Below are 20077 nucleotides of genomic sequence, written 5' to 3' on the forward strand. Positions count from 1 at the left end.
ATGATGAATCTGTGTCCCTGGGAGGATAATGTTAGGTTTCTTTTGTGTGTCATAATGATACTGCATAATGGAGACAGAATATATGCCTAGAGATGGAATAGTTACAAACAAAACCAACCCAGCAATAGCACATCTAGAAAAAACAGTTGTAATCACTTTTATAAATGTCAGGCTTGCACCTGCATATCCTCATCACCCTTTTGTATATGTTCTTTAAAACACAAACTACTTTTTGTTTGCTGAGCAGCCCAGAGCAATCACATAATTGCATAATTTTTGTATGTGCTTTTATAATAAACTGGCTCATAATAGGAGTACATTTAAGTAGATGCTCTTTGAACCTAAGATATAATAATACACACATTTAGGACTTGATTCTAGCTAAGCAGTCCCTTGAGGTTACTGGGAACTGAAGGCACTGCAATTTACAGGCTTATGCGCTTGCTTGATTTAAAGACAGAAATGCAGTCAGGAAAAAAATGTCTCTGTCATTTCCCAAACATCTTTCTTCCCTCTGACATCTTTCTATAACCCATGAAGTGGCTATTCTAGTTGTCAGAAAACATTGGCTTTTTTCTGGAAGCAGAGTACAGAAGTACTGGTGTGTATGAGGAGCAGGGCTGTCTCTCTCTGCATAAGTGCATTGAATATCATGTTCATCAGGCTCAAGTATCACTGATTGGGTATTTGTTTTCAAAGGAAGCATCCACTAGTATTAATTAGTTAAAGTGAAATGAAATATACTGTCAAACAATACTTTTCCCTTAAAATGCCCTTTTGAAATACATTCAAATTTCTTTTTACCTATTTGGACTCTCTATTTTACACACTCCAAAGTTTACAACCTATAGTCTCCAAAGTTGTAGGCTCCTACATGAACCATAACTACTCTATTCAACCTCCTACAGCTCCTTTCTTCATCCTGCACTATGGGGCAATTTTCCTGCAAATTAGCGCAGCTCACTGGAACTGAGGTTCTACATGCAGCTCCCCCACCTCTCAAATTAGCTTGTTCCTGAATAAAAGGCAAAAAACAGACCTAGAAGGAGAGACCAGACTTCAGGCTGTTCCCTTGCCCTCCTTCTCCTCCCCTAAATGCAATATCCATAAGGTGAAAGTCAGGCTCCTTGTCACCTTGGGAGCTGAGGTCTGTTGCTGCCCAGAGGCCACAGCAGCCCAGCCTTGGAAAGGACGGCCACTTCTCTCTTTTACTGGCTAAGCCTTTTCCTAATGTCTTGGCATAACTCCTTCAGGAAGAATAAACCCAAGAATTAAGTCACTGCTTCCTCACCCAGTGCTCTAACCACTAGTGCAGAAGCAGTAGTATGTTATCTGTGGCCATCATCCCCATTACAATTGAGACACAATTGAACTAGACAGATTGGACTGCCCTTTGAAAGGTGCCTGCCTTCAATATAGCCAGTGAAGAGAGAGAGGTGCTTAATTTTATGAACAGTGGATCTCCCCCTGCAAGTCCTTTCACCTTCGGCTGCGTAGTGTATTTCACCAAATGCACTAGATGTGTTTCATTAAGCCTGTGCACTGCCACAGAGAGATGGCCAAAAACTTCAGGGCATTTTCCCTCTGTTTGCTCCTTTTTTTGAATGAAACTATAGGATAAGGATGCTCAGGAAAAATAAATCCTTTAAGAATAGGCGATGTGATCTTCAAACCTCAAAGGCTGACAAATGTGATTCCTCAAACCAAGTAATCTGATTTTCTTGAAAATGACTGACCAGGCTTCAAGTTGTCAGCAAGCATCCTTTAAACTCTATGCAGGGCAGCAAACCTGCAGTTTAAAAGCCAAAATCTTAAGCAGAAATGCAGCTTATGAAATGTTGAAATAGCTAAATGTTTCTTAAAGGTTATTTATATACCCACTTGTATTTTTCATCTTCTGCTTCAATGAAGATTGTTTTTACATTCCACAGCTCATGTAGGAGGCTGTGCAAGAGGTTATTAATAAAATATTAATGCTGTCATCCCACAGGACATATTGTTTATACCATCACAGATGCAGATTACATCTCAGATCAGTTGAGCAATTTTTTTAAAAACTCTTTCTAAAGCAGCAGTTGGAGTATGATTATAGTTGTCCACAGTAGTTATATCACACAGCAAATTAGGAAATACATGTCAGGACCCATTATTCTAATGGGGGTCTTGTAAGATTTTTAAACAATGTAAGTAGATGCCAGACTTGCAAACCGATGACCCTCTTTGAAACAATACCCCCAGTAGAGAGGAGAGAACAAAAATGCTGTTGACTTGTGCATGGCTGTCAAGTTAATGCGTCACAGGAACCCACAACACTAATCGCCCCTCTTGAATGCAAGTTCTTCCTTTCTTTAGCTCCCTCATAAGGTATCTCTTAAGCACTCATTAGACCAACACAGCTGAAAATTGGTAAATTTGTTTTCAATGTCAGCTACCACCATTTTAGTCCTGGCCAGATACAAAGGAGACAGCACTACACTGCTGGTGTCACTTTGTTTCCTGGAGTATTTGTAAAGAAGCATTTTGTTTTCAAAATCCATTAAAATAGAGTAAGATCTTACATATTTATGCTCCATCAAATGCCCAGTATGTACAAGGATGAGAACTATAAAACAGTATAAGGTAGAGGATGGAAATTCTCCATCCTAAATGGCCAGTTAAGTATCACATCTGGAGAAATGCAGCTGCCAAATTTTTAGCAATCAGCAGCAGCAGCATTAACAAGGGAACCATTGTGGTATGCGTAATGGCAATATTTATTTTATGCAACTAAGATTCCTAATACTGAATTAAATTATCTACCAAATTAAAGGCAAGATCATGCTTTACAGTCTTTTGATGGGCTCTACTTATTACGGAACAGGGACTTGTCATACCTAATCTGAAGGGGTGAGTTTATGCAGATATACAGCTGCAGTCAAGTCAAATGGCACGGGAACGCAGAGTGTGCAAGGGCAGGGAGTAAAGCTCCCTTAGTACTCTGTGCCTGCAAACTGAAGATTATTTGAACAGCGATCAAATGTTCTCAGGAAATGTGTTTTAATTAAATTCTGCTCAGCTAAGAAATGAGACAAGGACACAATTATCAACAAAATCCCTCCTTGATGTGAGACTGAATGCTAGTATCATGAGTCCCTCACAGTGCCCATCAGTATTCTGCTTTGGTGGGGTGGCAGTGATATTATAGGTTGACAGCTCAGAGCCTGGCAAGGACAGCGCTCTTCAGGCTCCGCTTACTGGTCATGAAGTATAATTTTCCAACCTGTGGAGTAGTATGCACAGCTTATCCCCAGGTTTTGTGGATCCCATAAATGAGATAGGTGCCCAGGATGGCCATGGAGAACACTTGTAATGCCCCAGGAGCTCTAAGCTCTGGTATAGGTTATGCAGCTCTGGGGAAGAGGTTTTCTTTCTGACTTGGTTTCACAAGTCCATATTATTTTTTCTTTACAGGGTCCAGCAAAGTGGGAAAACAGTATTACTGTATATCTTCATCAGTGATCTAGGTGATGGGGCAGAGTGTACCCTCAGCAAGTTTGCTGCTGATATAAAACTGGGAGGAGTTCTGAGGGACCTCAGCAGGCTGGAGAAATGGGCTTACAGGAATCTCATCCACAAGGGAAAGTCCAAAGTCGTACACCTGGGGAGGAACAACCCCAGGCACCGGTAGAGGCTGGAGGCCAACCAGCTGGAAAGCAGCTTTGCAGAAAAGGACCTGGGAGTCCTGGAGGGCCCCAAGTCGAACTTGCGCCAACGGTGTGCCCTTGCTGCAAAAAAAAAAAAAAAAAAAGGTTAATGGTATCCAGGGTTGCATTAGGAGAAGTGTTGCCAGCAGGTCGAGGGAGGTGATCCTTCCCCTCCACTCAGCACTCGTGAGGCCACAGCTGGAGTGCGGCATCTAGTTCTGGGCTCCCCAGTACAAGAGAGACACAGACATACTGGAGAGAGTTTAGTGAAAGCGATGGGCACAAACTGAAAGACAGGAAGTTCCCTCTGAACATCAGGAAACACTTTTTACCTGTGAGGGTGACCGAGGACTGGCACAGGTTGCCCAGGGAGGGTGAGGAGTCTCCATCCTTGGAGGTATTAAAAAAGAGTCTAAATATGGTCCTGGGCAGCTGGCTGTAGATGACCTTGTTTGAGCAGGAGGGTTGGACAATGACCTCCAGAGGTTCCTTACACCCTTGACCATTCTGTGGTTCTGTGATTCTAAGTAAGAGTCTCACATAAAAGACAGATCATTACTAAACTGGAGAAGGAAGGAAATGCAAGAACATGGCAAGCTAAGAGATGACAAGGGTGAGTGAATCTCCATGTAAGTTTGTATGGCAGGTCTCCACAGAATAAGGGTTTTGAAGACTACCAGCAGTCAAGGAATTATTTATCAGAACTGCAGTGTGACAGGACATTAGCAAAAGTAAAAAGGCAATATAGAAAAAAACTCATTTTCAGCAGATCTCTTGTGACTCACAGTTGCAGACTGGCAGTATTTTCTGTGAAGTCAAAAATGTCTTTTCTTTGCAGAAACAATTCCATGGAAACTCCACTCACTGAGTCTTCTAGATCTGATGTTTCCCCACAGGGAGGTAGGCTGTACTGGAAACAAGAGATTCTGGTTATTATTCCAAGATAAAGCCAATTCTCATGAAGGGAAAGGTTGCTACCTAGAGCAGAGAGAAATTATTTTAAAAAGAGTTCACAATTACATATGCAAGAAGCTGTCTGCATTTTCTCAGAAACTTTCATTTACATAGTGTTTTTGCCTTGCTTTCCCACCCCCGAGCTGCCACCTTTTTCTAATCTAATATATTATTCCATATCTTGGAATTGATGCAGAAGAATCATATAATTCACCTACAGGGTTTTTTGATCAGCCCCTTCAGAGTGTAATTTCTGTGTAAATGTCATGCAAGTAGTTCATGAGTGAGACTAATCTTTTCATATCTTCAAAACTATACCAAGAGATATAGATTCAGTACTTGGGCTCTAGTATGCCTTGCCTGTGTGATATGCCTTAACTAGAAACTTGGCCTTGTATCTTCTCTTTTACCATTATAATCTCTTGCCACGCTTTCCACCCCAGCTGCAATCAATGCCTGCATTAGTCATCCACAGCTACCCGGTTAGGGAGGAGTCATACACGGGTCCTCAAGGAATGAGAGCACTGGGAGACTGTGACAACATACACTATGGTGTAGAGTGCACATGGTAAGCACACGGGAAGTTCTTCCAGAAAAAAAAAGTTTTTAAACAGTAAGTGGTTGGTTTATACTTCGCATAACGTAGGTGAGCTTTTCTTCTCTGATTTTGCTGGTTATCATTTTTTATATTCAGTCTGAGTTTCTTGTTTGAGAATATAGGAATTAAACATCATCATTTGGTATAGACTGGTCAACATTATGGAACTGTGTCAGAAATCTCTTAATGAATGCAGTGCTGTTTGGTACTAAATACCATATCGCAAACACTAGCCATTGTGCTGGAATAGCAAATATAAAACAACCAGAAATTCATTATACTCAATTATTTGTAACAATTACTTGCTCTAATTGCTTTAATAATAGTGGGGTTTGATTTGCCACAGAAATATAATCTATTTATATGAACAGACTAATGAAATACAAGGTGTTCTGTGGCCACCAGTACCAGAATAGCTGGCTGTCCACATGGATCAGGTTGTGAGACTGAGGCCTAATTCAAATGAGAACCAAAGCACCAGAGAAATACTATGGAAAAATTACACTATGATTTAGGGTTTATGCATGCCAGTGGAAGTTACATATGGAATAATCTAAGGTGCAAATTTGAAATGTGGGAGTTATTTTGCAGTAATTTGCTGTGTAGACTTCTCAAGTGCACAAAGGTTTAGCACGTCTCGTAAAAGTACTGATGACTGAGGGATCATAGAGGACATATATCTTCTCTTAAATTCTCAATTCAAGGTTAGGCACCTACATGAGGTGCCTAAACAACACAAGGGGGAGTTACTTGCCTCAGAATTCACCCATTAGCAGAAAGGTGCCTGTCTCTGCCCATTTGTGTCATCCCTACCCTTTCCCTGCTGAATGCTTCAGCTGCTGGGCTACAAAATCATCTTTCCCCCCTTATCTTCTTATGACCCAATGATTCTTGAATTTTTAGCCTGACCATATCACAGTGGGGTGAGTGAAGAAGACTTCTTGCCTTTTCAATATCCTCAGACCTTGCCATGGGAAATGCAAAATATGGGTCTTTTTTTTTTTTTTTTTTTTTTGCCTGAGGAGGGTACTTAACTCCTGTTGTCCCAAATACACTGCCTGGCTGTAGCTGCTGGGATATTGTAGTCAAATAAGCATCCACTTGAATGTTCTTGAATGGCAGGAGGAACAGCTGGAGGGCTTTACTTTCATCTTGGTGCTGTTGGCTGCACAGTCTGAGGTCACTAGGTGTGTGCCAGCTAGGTCTGTGCCTTGGGAGATCATGGCGAGGGATGACTGTGAATCCAAAATGTGCTGCAATTTTGGTTGCTCAGCTTAGTCAAACTGACAGTGCCTCAGGGCACAGGGAGTAACAGAGTGTTTAGGGAGCTTTTGGTGAAAATTTGGGAACGTGTGAACTCTGATGTGGCTTGGTCTCTTGAGCTTGGTTAAGTACGTTTCAATTATTTGCACAGTAGGCATGTATTGGGGAGATTTTGTCCTAACAACTTACAGACCTGTTTTTTGTTATGGCTGTCTAATTCCTTGCAGACTGAACAGAGATGATTCTTGTCAGCAAACTTTTACTCTGGAGCAATTCAGTAATTGTAAGTGCGTTTTTCAAGATCAGCTAACAAAATAACATTTACATTCAAGAAAACATGTTTAGGGTAGCATAAATTTTTTCCTGAGCATAAAAGTGATACTTTCCACCAAGAGGGAAAAGGAAAGGAGAAGCAGCAGTAGATAAAATTTAACTAAAACTTACTTTGCTTGTATAGAGGCCCTCCACAAATCTAGAAGCACTGGGATTCTTGAATACTTGGTCTTACTTGGTACGGAAGTCCCTTGTGTGCATCCAATCCCCTCTTAGAACTGGCTTATTTCCTTTATGTGAATGATAGCATAACTCCATGGCAGAAGATAATTGTTCCTCTGCACTGGGGAGAGGTTTGATGGTTAGATGATGTTAATGTGTCAGGAATATCATGTGTTCCTCCTGTTTCTGCCATAGTAACTTCCTGCTTAAAGCAGATAAATGAATCAAGAAACATGCCTTTAAATTAACCAACTGTCATAAAGTATGCTAGATCTCTTTCTCCTTGAATGGTCTACTTAATAAGAAGAAATAAAGACTATATTTGCAGGAGGTAAAAAATACCCTACCTGTCTGATCCCTGGCAAAAATGTGAAGAAAAGAAGTAATGTGCTTTTCTGATCCTCTTCCACTTTCCTATGTGTAGAAATGAAAGATTTTTTTTTTTTCTCCACAGGGAAAAGAAAAAGAAAAATTATGACACAAATCTTCATGAAAGTTGATTATTCTGTGTATTAGCCATAGGTGGGGAAAAAAAGGTAGTATTAAGCTATTAAAGAGTTTAATGAATTTAAAGCAATATTGATATGTAACCTGGAATCACAGCTATGAACTTTTGGCTCAGAGGGAGTAGGTTACACCAGTTTCTATTGCTTTCTTAATACAAGCAGTGCAATGAATTAATTCTTAGTTTCAGAAAATATGAAGTAGAAAACAGTGCTTCTAGCAGTAGCCAGGTATTTTAGGCCAGTTTTATCACCACAAGACTCACAGAGGGACATGAACTTACTGGCTGCCTGAGACAGATGTGAGACCACAATTGCCCAGAAACGCATGAATTAAGTGTGTGCCTGTGTAGCAGTTAATGCTGCTTCCATCCTCATTTCAAACAGTTTCCACTGTAGGATGGAATGGAAAAGCTGCGAAAGTAAATGCTATTAATGGACAGTGAGTTCCCCATCTGAGGTGAGTTACACCTACTGCTCAATAGCTTTCAGCTATGCACTCTTAAGAATAACTACTTAGCATTGAAAGTGACTTTAAAAGTTCATAATACCAAAAGATTTTAAAAACTGGTTAGGCCTTTTTATAGATCTGCAAAGGTAAAAAAAGGATTAGCGCAACATGTTTGTGGAAGAAATATTTGGAAGAAAAATCTACCACATAATTTATATAATGCTGTTATCACATCAGAGCTGGGTAAAACCTCACTCAGTGAAAGAGTTGGTAAAGAGTGTTTTTGAAGATATGATAGTCTCAAAAAAAGACATAATAGTATCTTTTAAATTTAACATGGAATATTATCAGAGGAAGAGTCATATACATCCACTGACATTGCTATGGCAGTTCTGAAAGTACCCATTACAAAGACTGTGGACAAAATGGAAACATAATGGTAACACTGAAGTTATACTTAGTCCAGATAAAGTAATACCATTAGTGCAGGAAGGTTTCTGGAATGTTAGGAGGGGTTTGGGTTTTAACATTTTTTGAAGGATTTTCTTTCATTTGGGGGGGAAGGGAAAGACAAAGTTTTTGCTATTGCAGTCAAAGTCCTTGCTGAAGAGCATTTTTGTGAATTAGAATTGGTTTTCTGAAGTAAAAAATGGTAAGAAATTGTGTAGATAAGCATACACACAAGTATAGCTCTGTGTAAGAAATCCATATGGCTCAATATAATACTATATAGCAAATTCCTGCCCATCACCTCTTATCGTTACCATTATGCAAACATAGTATGTATTGATATTCCCACAGAAGTGTGTTACCAAATCTTGCTAAAAGATGCTATAAAGAAATCCCACTTTCCTATGGTGTTATTCTTCTGGAGATATGTAGGAGCTTCATTTTATAAACACTGAAGGTGTGTAAAAATGAGAACCTGGGGAGCAAAGAACCAGAATTACTTCTATGTTCTTTTGGACATTAGGGTAATATATCTGCTGGCAGCTGCTGTGACTGACTGGCAGTGATATAATCCAGTAGTCTTTTATCCTTATATTTGTCTTGCTTTAGTTTATTTCTGTCTCGTACTTGCTTTTCAGGATCTTTATGTTATTCTTCATAGTTGATATAAATGCCTTTTTGCTATTCAAGGGTAAATGCCAGCTTTTTTTCATGGCTATTTGTGGAATTGTTGCATCCAAGGTTTCACTAGTGTTGTTTAGTAGTGATTTTCTTATGTATGCACAGCCAATCTGATCCAAAGCCCAGAGAACCTACTTGAGATTTATTCATATACTTCAGGAGGCTTTGGTTCAGAACTTATGACTGTGGCCTTTATGAGATGTATTATTCTTGTAGATAGGGTAGTACTGACAGAAGTTATTTTCCTAGATGATAACAATACAATAATTCATGTGTTTGGTAACAGGAAATAGTGCCCCTGCGGTACACCATCACAGGACTTTTCATGGAACTAAACAGACTGCTCATTAACATTTAACGGTCTAGGACAGAGGGAGGAAAGAGGGGAAAAAGGGAGGAAAGGAAGGAAGAAGGAAAGAGGGAAGGGGGAAAGTGGAGTGGGGGAAGGAGGGGAGTCATACCACAACAGGAGAGAAAAGGAGACCATGTTGATTTTCTCAGTGAAAGCCAATATTGTAAGATCTGTTGAGAAGCTGAGAAGGAGGAAATTACATGTTCTCTTTTTAAATTCATTGTTGCATTTTGTTTCTGTACTGAGTACCTTGTTCTGCCACCCAAGATGATTTCTAAAATACAGCAGAGTCTACCTTGTAGTAATGGGGAGTGAAAAGCAGAGACTGTTGCAGTGCAATTCATTAGACTTAGATGGTGATCTGTACTCTGGTAAAAATTAGGTTTCTTGCTGTTGAAGATGGGTTTCATTGTGCTCATCTCCTGGGACTACATCAACTATCACTTATCAGACAGATGCGAAATGCTGCACTTGAAGTAGATTATTGCTTCCTCTTTCTTTGCTCCAGCTGATGATACTTTAAAGTGCATTTTTTTGGTCTGTTTAAAATTGGTGCAAGCTTTGAGTCTGCACAATTTTCGTCGTATGTAGCCGTTGCATTTCTAATAGAATGGTAGCTGCATGTTACGGGGTAGGGGGAGATACCTCCCTAAGCTTCATTTATGCCCATGTTCACCAACAGAAAGATGATATACATTGACTTGTTGTCTGTGCAGTAGCTGTAAATTTGGGAGTAAGCTTTACTTCCAGGAAGTACAGCTGAACTGTGATGGGGATGTACCGTGTTGGAAAGCTGTTGCTTTTATTTTACAGATCAGGGTAGCTTTAGAGGACAAAGCCTGTGATCATCCCATTTTATTCGTCCTTCTTTAATAACAGTATGCAGAACTGCTCAAAAACAGGTGGAGAGTCCTCTTCTAGTGGAAGACAAACTGGCCTTTGACGTTGCCATGACAGAAAATTGACAGCTAATTCTATGATACCCAGCATGAAAAAAAGTGCAACTGAAGGGTATATGAAATGAAATCGTAGGCCGTGTTCCTCAGTGCTGGCCAAAAGGCATTGCCTATTTCTTAGCCTAAAAGTGAGTCAGCTCCATGTATTCCAGTTCAGTTTTCCATCGTCTTGGAATGATCTTTGTCTCTCAACACTGTTGTATTCAGTTTCATGAGCTGAAGTGTTACTAAAGGTAAAGGAAATCATTGCTACAACCTGAATTCCTCAAAGCAAGGTTCAGAAGATTTCAGGGCTTCCAGTTAGGGCTTTACATATTGTCAAAAATTAAATAAAAGCAGGAGAAAGAATGTGTTTCTTTTTTACTGGACATTTTCCCATTTGGCACTGTACCAAATTTCCTTCCTTAATACCTACTTGAAAAATATAGCTTAGATCTTAACACTACATTAATTATAAAAAATTACTTGGCAAGTTTTCATTATATATTGCTACATGATTCTCCAGCAGCACTTATATGCAAATTCAGGAGCAATGGGATAAGAATAATAGAAAAGAATTATCTTAAAAGGTTGACTGAGTTTCTCCCATAATCCTTCTCCTAGTCTAAACAGCTATCCCATTGAGAGCACTGCAAATGGAGCATCAGCAATAATCTGTATTTCTCTGGCATAGAAATGTTTGATTATATATTTTCTAACTTGCCTGCAATGGCCTGATTTATCAGGGAATGAAAGAAGAAGAGGAACAGCAAACAGTTGCTATATTGAAAGAAAGCTGTCCATTGCCATTTATCCTCCTACGTGTTTTGCTCAGTAATTCACTTAGTCTGACTATGAATCATTATCAGACTGAGTCCCAGGAAGAAAAATCACCAGACAGCCACTATATTAATAATACTGATTACAGCTTTCGATTGTGTCTCAACAACTGTAGTTTATTCTATCTGATTTTTTTTTCTGTGGGGATGAAGTGAAAAAACAAAATATTTTTCTCACTTGGTTGCTTTTTGGTTATTTTATTGAGCAATGTCTCAGTGACCATAGATGTGAAGGAAGCATAAAGTTTATGTTCAAATAAATAAACAAAAGATGAAAGATCCAATAATCTGAAGATAACAAAATGTTTCATCAGAATTTTCCTGACTCATCTTCTAAGATAGATTTTAATAAGGGGTAAGTGGTCCAACACATTTTAGATGAGAACAGAGAAGATGAACATACCAGAGTTCAGCTGAAGACAGGTTACTGCTGAGCCATCTTTTAGGGTATTCTCCTCAGGAAACGTCCATGTTTGTCTGTGTTTCTGCAGTAGATATTTTCTTTTTTGTGTGCGCATATACACAATACACAGAATACGATGTAGTTAGGTACTAAGTTTGTACTTCGGTACAAAAATAACAAATAAGGTACTAAACAAAATAACAGATTGGATGTTTTGGCTTGCCTGAATACATCTAGTTGCAAAGCAACCAGAATTTTTTGTTGATTCTGTTTGCTTTGTTTGAAATATTACACCCTACAGTAAGAAAATGTATTACATTCATTTCTCTGTCACTGTACATGTGCCAAAAAAATCCGTGGGATAAATATATTTGGCTCCTGCTCATTTAAAAGCAAGTTACTTTATTAGTGTTGAACTTCGAGGGTTTAAATGTTATTAAAGTCTTTTGGAGTGGCCATCTGGTTACTCTGTCTTTAACATAACCAGTATAATTTAGTTTTTGAACACTTGACCTAGACATTGGCAAGCAAATCCTGTCTTGGAAAACCAACTAGCAATTAAATCACTGAGACGGGCATAATAGTTGGCTAAGCCCAAACCTGGAAGACAAAACTCCTTCTCTGTAGTTGTGACTCTGTCCTGACAAGTAATTTCACCCATTGAAGTCTGGGTTTTTTCAATCTGAAGAATTTTTATAAACTTTATGAGGCTGATCATGAACAGGCTGCAGGGCTAATGCGGGCTTTTGGAAGGGGAAAACACAAAACCCAAAAATCCTTGGGTTTTGAATGAAGATCAAGATGAAGCAGAAAAGTTGTCTTCTACTCAGTAGTATGTAAAACTTAAACCTTCTGTTTTTTCGAAGACCAAAATGTTTTCCTAGTATGCAATAGGTTTTGTCATGGCCTTTGCAATACAAGCTATGGTAGCATTCACAGGATTAGAACTGTCAGTGCTTCTCTCTTTGGGCCAGTAGTGCACTCATCCAGAATGTGAACTGAAATCATTCTTCTGCCTTAGAGGATTAGAGAGTGCATTGTGCAACTTCTGCTAATAAGCTAAACGGTGTAGCTATTAATGGTAATGGTATGAAGCATCCTGAGGTTTATTGATCTCCACCTCCTCTGTTCACCCAGTTCAGACATACTATCTAAACAGTGAAGCAGAAATAAAGAGGAAAAAAAAAACAGAATAGCACACAGTTTGGTGTTCAGAGCAGTAGCGATTGGACCTCTAAATATAAATCTTGGCCCAGTATAAGCACCCATATCTTTTCATGGCCTTACTTCTGATTTCTCATGTCTTAGATAAAATGTGTTTGCTCTCAAAAAGAAAACCTTGAAATCACTTAACAGTTCAAAGTAGCAAGTCAATAATATTTTTGATGAGGCAAATCCATTATTATCAGTCCACACAGAGGGGATATCCTTCATGTGTCCAATCTATATTTATAAAAGTAATTATATCATTGTGAAAGCAAAAGCTGATGAAAAATGGAGAGGAAGAAACTAAGTAGGGGTAAAGAATCCATCTCTCTTTTCTGCTGTCTTTCATCTATAACATAAACCCTAGGGTTCACATCAGTTTAAATCATGAGATAATAAATGAGGTAGGAGCAATGGAAAACCTGAATGAGACCTATGATTATTTCTGTACTGCCCATTATTGCCAGTTTGAGAAGCAGTGTTTATACTCTAACTGGTTAGAGCCTAAAACTTACATGGTCTTATACTGTATCCCTCTTTCGGTCTAACAGTAGATATCTAACAGTGATGATGTTAACCTCCCTGTGTTTCAAAGCTTACACTTGTGAAGGAAGTATGGCTTCTTCACCAATATTTAAAGCATTTCTTTTTCTGTAACTGTCGTTAAAGCTAGAGCTTCTTATAACTCCTGGGGGAGCACATGCTAGGAGTATGCCCATTCACGAGAAACATGATCCTAATAAGAGCTAAGAATGCAAACTCTGTGATGTCAAAACAACAGTTACTGAAGTGAAGTGCTGGGAAGTAGAATTTTCCAAGTAAAACATCTCCTTACTAATGCAATTTTCTGACATCGTTATTTAATCCCATAAAACCCAAAGCGTTATTTTTAAGATCGTATTTCTTCAGAAACTACATCCATATTCAGTACAAAGAAGAAATGCAGACTGTTTCACGTATTCAGAATCCCATTCATTAGATTTAATGTTTACGTTTTAAGTTCTTTATGTATATTTTCCCATTGATTTAAAAAGATATCTTCCATTTTTTGTAAACTGTATATTACATTCAGCCAGTACTGATACATGGTAGTAAACAGCAGTACTCATGATGAAGGTTTACAGTCCAGCAGACGTGCATGTAGTAGTGTGTGAGCACGCTCAGAAACCCATCTCCTGGCGAGCTGCGGGGAGGACCACAGCCCACCCAGTTTCACAGCTTGTCTTCAGCCCTGCTCGCTCTTTCTGCTTGCATAGGGTACTGACACACAGAGAGTTCTTTGACAGATGCTTTTCTTTCAATATTTTTATAAAAGACAGAAGTGCAGTAATATCTTGTGGGCCAGATCATCTAAAGACAGCAGTGGATGAAATGCAGATTGGATGCTTGTTGCAGGAACGGGATCAGTGGGGCTAAGGATGAGGAGCAGAGTTAGGTATGAACATTTCCTAGAAAGAAAGGGTAGGAAAATTTTCGTTTTTGACATTCTGCCCTGGGCAAGAGTGGTAAAGGTTATGGTATAAGCAGTCTTCCATTATCCTGTAATCTGTTGTGTTCAGGCTCATTTTCATTCATTGTGAATTGTGAGTTACTTCTTCAGAGCTGACGGCTTTGACAAACATTGCTTCCTCTGTGCACTCTTTAAGATATATCGTGCACATTTTTAATCTCCTCAGATTTCCAAAGCACAGTTTGGGGGAATTCATTTTCAAAGATCAGTTTCAACAATATTTTTCAAAATGGCTGGCACTGCTTTGATTTATAATTTCCATCATAACACCTACAATAAACCAATCTGCTCTTGTTTAAAAACATTTGGTTCTTTCGCTTTTACTTTGACTTTCTGCAAGTCATGTAAACTGCAGCAGTTTCACCACCTGCTGCCTGCACTGGCTGCATTTACGTTAATGCTTTAGTTCAGATCGGGTGTGGACTTCTGAAGCAAACTTTCTGGCTGCTCCCTACTTGCCAAGCTTTGGTTCACAAGGAAGGGTTGTCTCACGGTGTGTGACATGGATTCACCTCAACTGATATTAAACAGGTGATGTGCTGCAGGAACGTACCCAATGCACTTCAGCAGCCGATGGGCATTCAGCCCATGGGACCAGGCAGAGCTAGGCTGAGGTAAAAACCTTCTGAAAAACATATGGTATGGACATCTGGTCCTCAGTCCCAACTGTTTCACTCTGTAAATCCACTCGTATTGGTCTGCGCTACTTGCTGATAGAGACACAACTATTATCTGCTCCAGCATTTGCAGCATTTATACATAAACATGTATTTTGCTGCTCAAATATAATTTGGATCATCGTGACTGAACTCCAGTTCCTTCTGGAATTCCCCGTGCTCCTGCCCCAGGCCAAAGCCTGCCATTGATCTCCTGTACATTTCATGCCATAGCTTTTGATCAATGCCACAACTTCTCAGTAGTTATGCAAGAGTGATTTTCCTCTTGACATGCAAAATGCACACAGATTTTGTTCCTCGTTACTGAGCTCAATATCATTTTTACCTTGGAAAGAGAGCTTCCACATTGCCTGTGTTCCTCAGTGCTGAGATCACTTGTACTTCTGCAATTGTAAGCACTAATGGTGTCCTTTGCTTATATAGCTTTTTCAGCTACAGCAGCTGCTGGACCACAAAGAAGAAAACTGATTAAAAGTTGTCAAATACCTATTCAGATTTGCCAGCAGGAACATTAATTTGGAGCATACAGTTAATTTGTCCTAGCTGGAAGTCTTATCTCTTGTCCTCTTCAACCATGAAATACTTTTTTTTTTTTTCGTTTATTCTTGGTTGACTTCAAGCTAGCATTCATACAGAAAGGATAGATATTTTTCTTTTTGTCAACCAGAGAGTAGCTGAAACAGTATTTGCAGCTTTTTCATACATAATATACATAGATCAGCTTCCTCCCATGGCTGTTGGTGAGTGTATGGCAATATGAATTTACATTAAAATCTCTTTTCTAAAACTTTCTTTGGGGCATAAAGATTTATAGATGCTGTAAGATTTCAGTAAGGTGTAAAAATCAAAGTTCTTTATGAAAGGAGAATCTTTTTATTATAATCACTTGCTTGGCTGAATTGCCTTTGTTTCTACATAGAGAAAAGGCAGAACATTATCAAATCTTTTTTAGCAAGCTCATCTCATAGGTTTGAAGCCTTTCTGGGAGACAGAAAATAGTGTTCTTCATCTCACCAAGCCTTCTAATTTCCCTCATTTCTTTCTGGCAATTCTTATGAAAAGCTTCACATGCAGAGTGAAAGAACAAACTTCCTCGGTCAGGCCACAGCATTGCCATACTGCCTACCGCCAGCATCCTATGTAACTCTGCATGCCCTGGCTCAGGATGTTGTGATGGATTACAGTGTTGGCACAACACTGTCTTCTGGGATCAGCTAAGTTTACTATTGTTATCATTAGCTTCACACTAGGAACTTGTTATATTACACATTGAGGCACACATAACAACTACCAAGTCAGAGGATAACGAAAGGATAACAAAACCACAAAATGTGAAACTATGAAGTTGGAAGGAGATTATAGTTTCTCGAATTTTATTGTATTTGTTTTTATTGAACGTGACAGTGGATAGTAAGGAATTTAAAGGGAAGATGCAAAAATGGGACAATGTCATTCATCAAAAGAAGCATGGAAGAAAGTACCCAAAAGTACACTAGTGGGAGAGAGAAAAGGGTTGTATTTTCAGTTCATTCTAATGCCAGTGGTGGAAAGAGCAGAATAAGGGAAATGTGTGTTGGGAAAAGATTTGTGACGGTGATCTGAAGGCAAGACTGCAGGTAAGCAATGGGAGTGGGTATGTCAATGGAAAGAGAAAGGAGATTTCTACTGCCTTGGGGCAACAGCAGGAGCCTGGGGAAGTCTTGGGCTGTGGCAAAAGGAAGAAGCAAGAGAAACAGAGCAGGCAGCACACCCTTAGCTCCAAGGGATGGCCATGGGCAGCCAGCCCAGCCCAAACTGGCAGAGACTTTGAGGGAGCAATGGAGGGCTCCAAAGAGTTTGCAGCAGCTTGAAAAATCACCGAGCTGGCTACGAGCAGACCTGGAAACAAGGGCCTGTCTGCAAGGATGCATGGGGCAAGCCAAGAATTGTTATTTCTGTCCTGTCTGACCCTGTTTGGAGGCTTTTTTGTTTAAAAGTTAATTATTCTAATATATATTTAAATAAAATTGGCTTTCTTGGTTTTAAAAGCCTTCAATATTTGTTAGAAAATTCACTATAGAAGATCTGAGCAGATTCTCAGACCAGAGACTTGGGCTTAGAATTTCTTAAGGGAAGTTTTTGAGAGAGAAGGTGAAATATTAGCCACTCTTTTCTTATTAAAAGCACATTAGAAATCACGATATTGCATTACTTGCCCAGGTGATAAACTACAACTGACAGCCGATGTCCGGGACAAGCGTGATCTGAGGAGGAGCTGGAAGCTTACCCTGTGTGTTCTTCCCAAGGGGACCACTGCTGGCTCAGTCTAGGGCTCTAATCCCCACCTGCAAGATATTCAGATTCATAACCTCGTGACTTTAACTCATTTTGGTTTGCTTGGCTGTTGTGCCTAACGGTTTCTTATGTTGCTGTTTGCAAGGAGTAAATGGGTTTATGTACCATCTGACCTGCAGTGCTTCTGATGCTGCAAGGTGATATTGGTAACTGGCTTGACTCGATATTTGTTGAATAATTTAGCTCAGGTTTGTTTCTAGGTAGCTAGCTATCCAGATGAGCATCTTGTATTACTGCCTATTGTCATGGTTACAGGGCTGGCTGCATCTCTTCTCCCCCTCTGAGTTTTCTGAGTGCAATATGAAGGCTGTCCTTGCCTGCAGTACAGTATAGCAAATCTTCCACTGAAAGTCTTGGATGTAGCACAGCAGCCTGCAAATGAGCACTGGCTCATTTTGACGTGTCAAATGTGTGCATTGGATGCACTAATATTAGCTCTTAACTACTAGTAAGTGGGAAGCTAACTGAAGCAATTATATTTTCTTAGGTCTCTGCTTAGGTCTATGCTAAATCTTGGTTTTAATTAGCCCTTTGAAGTGTTACCAGAATTCCCTGTCAGGAAAAATATTTATATGTATGCAAACACATAAACATACACAAAATATCATAGTATTTATATTACTATATTATATAAACAAAAGATTCTCAGAGCAGCTGCTAACCCCTCACACTGATCTGTAGAGTACTTGAGCATTTCTTATGGAAAATAATAAAGTCTTTGGTGAAGGGCATGCTGTCTGTTTCCATGTTGTCTGTGTCTGAACCGGCCACAGTGAAGTGCCACGCAGCCCCTGCACCCTGGAGAAGGTGCCCTGCTGCAGCAAAGGACCTCCTGGCCCCTCTCACCCAGCAGCTGCAAAGGGAGCCAGCTAGAGTGTGTGTGCATGGCCTTCCACGGGCCATACAGCCAGGCTCTCCGGCCAGAGCATCACTAACCTTTTTCCTTTTTCCGGGTAGAATCACTTTACCTTTTTCCCTCTGTGTAAGGATTTTTTTCAAAGATCTTATTACTTGTAGTTATTTAAAAATCTTATTAGACGGCTGACTTCATTGGGCAGAGGAATGTTAATGACATTAATATGATTAAAAGAGTTATTTGGAAAGGAGAGTTTTGCAGTAATACCCAAGGTTTTTTGAATGTCGATTTCTTTCACAAAAGCCCTCCACCCCCCCTTTTTATTTATTATTTCTGTATATTGTGTGTAAGGGGTTTTTTGTTGTTTTCTGCTCTCTCTAGAGATTCATAAACATGTATGTCTGATGTCTAAAATGGTCAAAAAGTGACTTAACTATTGGAGGGAGGATGCAATGGTAGGTGTGCTAAGTATTGCTACAGATGAGGCCTAAAAGAAGGGCAGGTACTCTGATCACAGATTGCAAACTGCATTTTAACTTTTCCATGTTAAAAAATATATGGGTCACAGTTTAAATTTTAAATGTATTTACCCCAAATGTTTTGATTTCTAGGAACTTTGAACCAAAAGAACTGGGGAAAGAAATATTCAGCCTGCAATGGTGCCAAACAATCTCCTATTAATATTGATGAAGATCTTACTCAAGTAAATGTGAATCTGAAGAAACTTAAATTCCATGGATGGGAAAAGGAAACTTTGGAAGATACTTTCATTCGCAACACTGGCAAAACAGGTTAAAAGTCAGATTTCATGTTTGGAGTTAAGTGAGGTCAGAAAAGTGATATAGGACAGACAATCAATCAAGGATCTTTAATGAAACATCTTCATTTCACTTTTCCTTAGCTGGTGCATTCTGAATTTATCCATTAAATAAAAAAAACAGGTGATGATGATAGCCAAGCATAATAGACAAATCACACAAATGAAAATTATGTGTGCAGACAGATAGAGCCAAAGCAATCACATCGTTACTATCATCCCAACATGAGCACTTCATTGAAGCTAAACAGTAATTTAGCATTTGCAATGAAATAATGATAATTATTACTACATATCTAGAATCTGTAACAAGTATCCAAAAATTATTTTTTAAAAGTATGAATAAATTACCTACTCATCTGGAAACACTTCATGGATGAGCTGTGGTTTCAGAAAACTCAGGATGGGATTAATCTCATCTACACATAGACACCTATAATGTGGACGCTTGCATCTGAATTACTCGCTTAGACGACTTCTGCAGTCAAAGAAGAGAAATAGGTCCTTTTATGGTACAATTTGCCTTACCTATCTTAAAAACATGTTTTAGAAAGAAGTGATTTATGCTTACAAGTACCTGTTTCTCCCAGCTATAAAAGAAGCTTATGGTGGCATTTACATTGTCACACAAATCTTTTTGCAACACTTATAAATCCAGGATATCAATAACTAGAAGCTGCTTGTTGAAAGTACTGTTTCTTGTGTCAGGCATAGGTATGGAGGAAGGAATCTGTTAACAACTGTTGCTGACCATCTACCAGTTCCAGAGGAACCCCTAGACCAGCCTTTTTATTTTATTACATTGTATTTTATGTTATTTAATTTAATTTAATTTAATTTAATTTAACTTTATGTTGTTTTATGTTATTTTAGTGTCATTGTTCCTAATTTCTGTTCTTGGCCCCATCATGTACTTCCTACATACTACTCCACAAAGCACTTACTTCCCTCTTGCTCTACTAGCTGAGATAAGTAGTGCATATGTCTTTTCAAGAGATCCCTGAGGAAACTTTCTTTCAAGTCCATAAAAGTGAACTGAGCTTTTCCTCATCTACAGTTCAGATATTATA

At 39.1% G+C, this 20077-nt stretch overlaps 1 protein-coding gene across 5 annotated transcripts in view; it reads left to right on the forward strand.

Annotated features, from left to right (window-relative positions):
• Positions 1-20077, forward strand: part of PTPRZ1 (protein tyrosine phosphatase receptor type Z1) — a 144927-nt gene that overhangs the window by 60155 nt on the left and 64695 nt on the right. For all 5 annotated transcript variants that reach the window (XM_075081164.1, XM_075081162.1, XM_075081163.1 and 2 more), the window contains exon 3: positions 18802-18981. In XM_075081164.1, coding sequence (XP_074937265.1) covers positions 18802-18981 — 180 coding nt within the window. The remainder of the gene's footprint in view (positions 1-18801; positions 18982-20077) is intronic.

Source organism: Phalacrocorax aristotelis, chromosome 1 (assembly GCF_949628215.1).
Source record: "Phalacrocorax aristotelis chromosome 1, bGulAri2.1, whole genome shotgun sequence".
Classification (NCBI taxonomy): domain Eukaryota; kingdom Metazoa; phylum Chordata; class Aves; order Suliformes; family Phalacrocoracidae; genus Phalacrocorax; species Phalacrocorax aristotelis.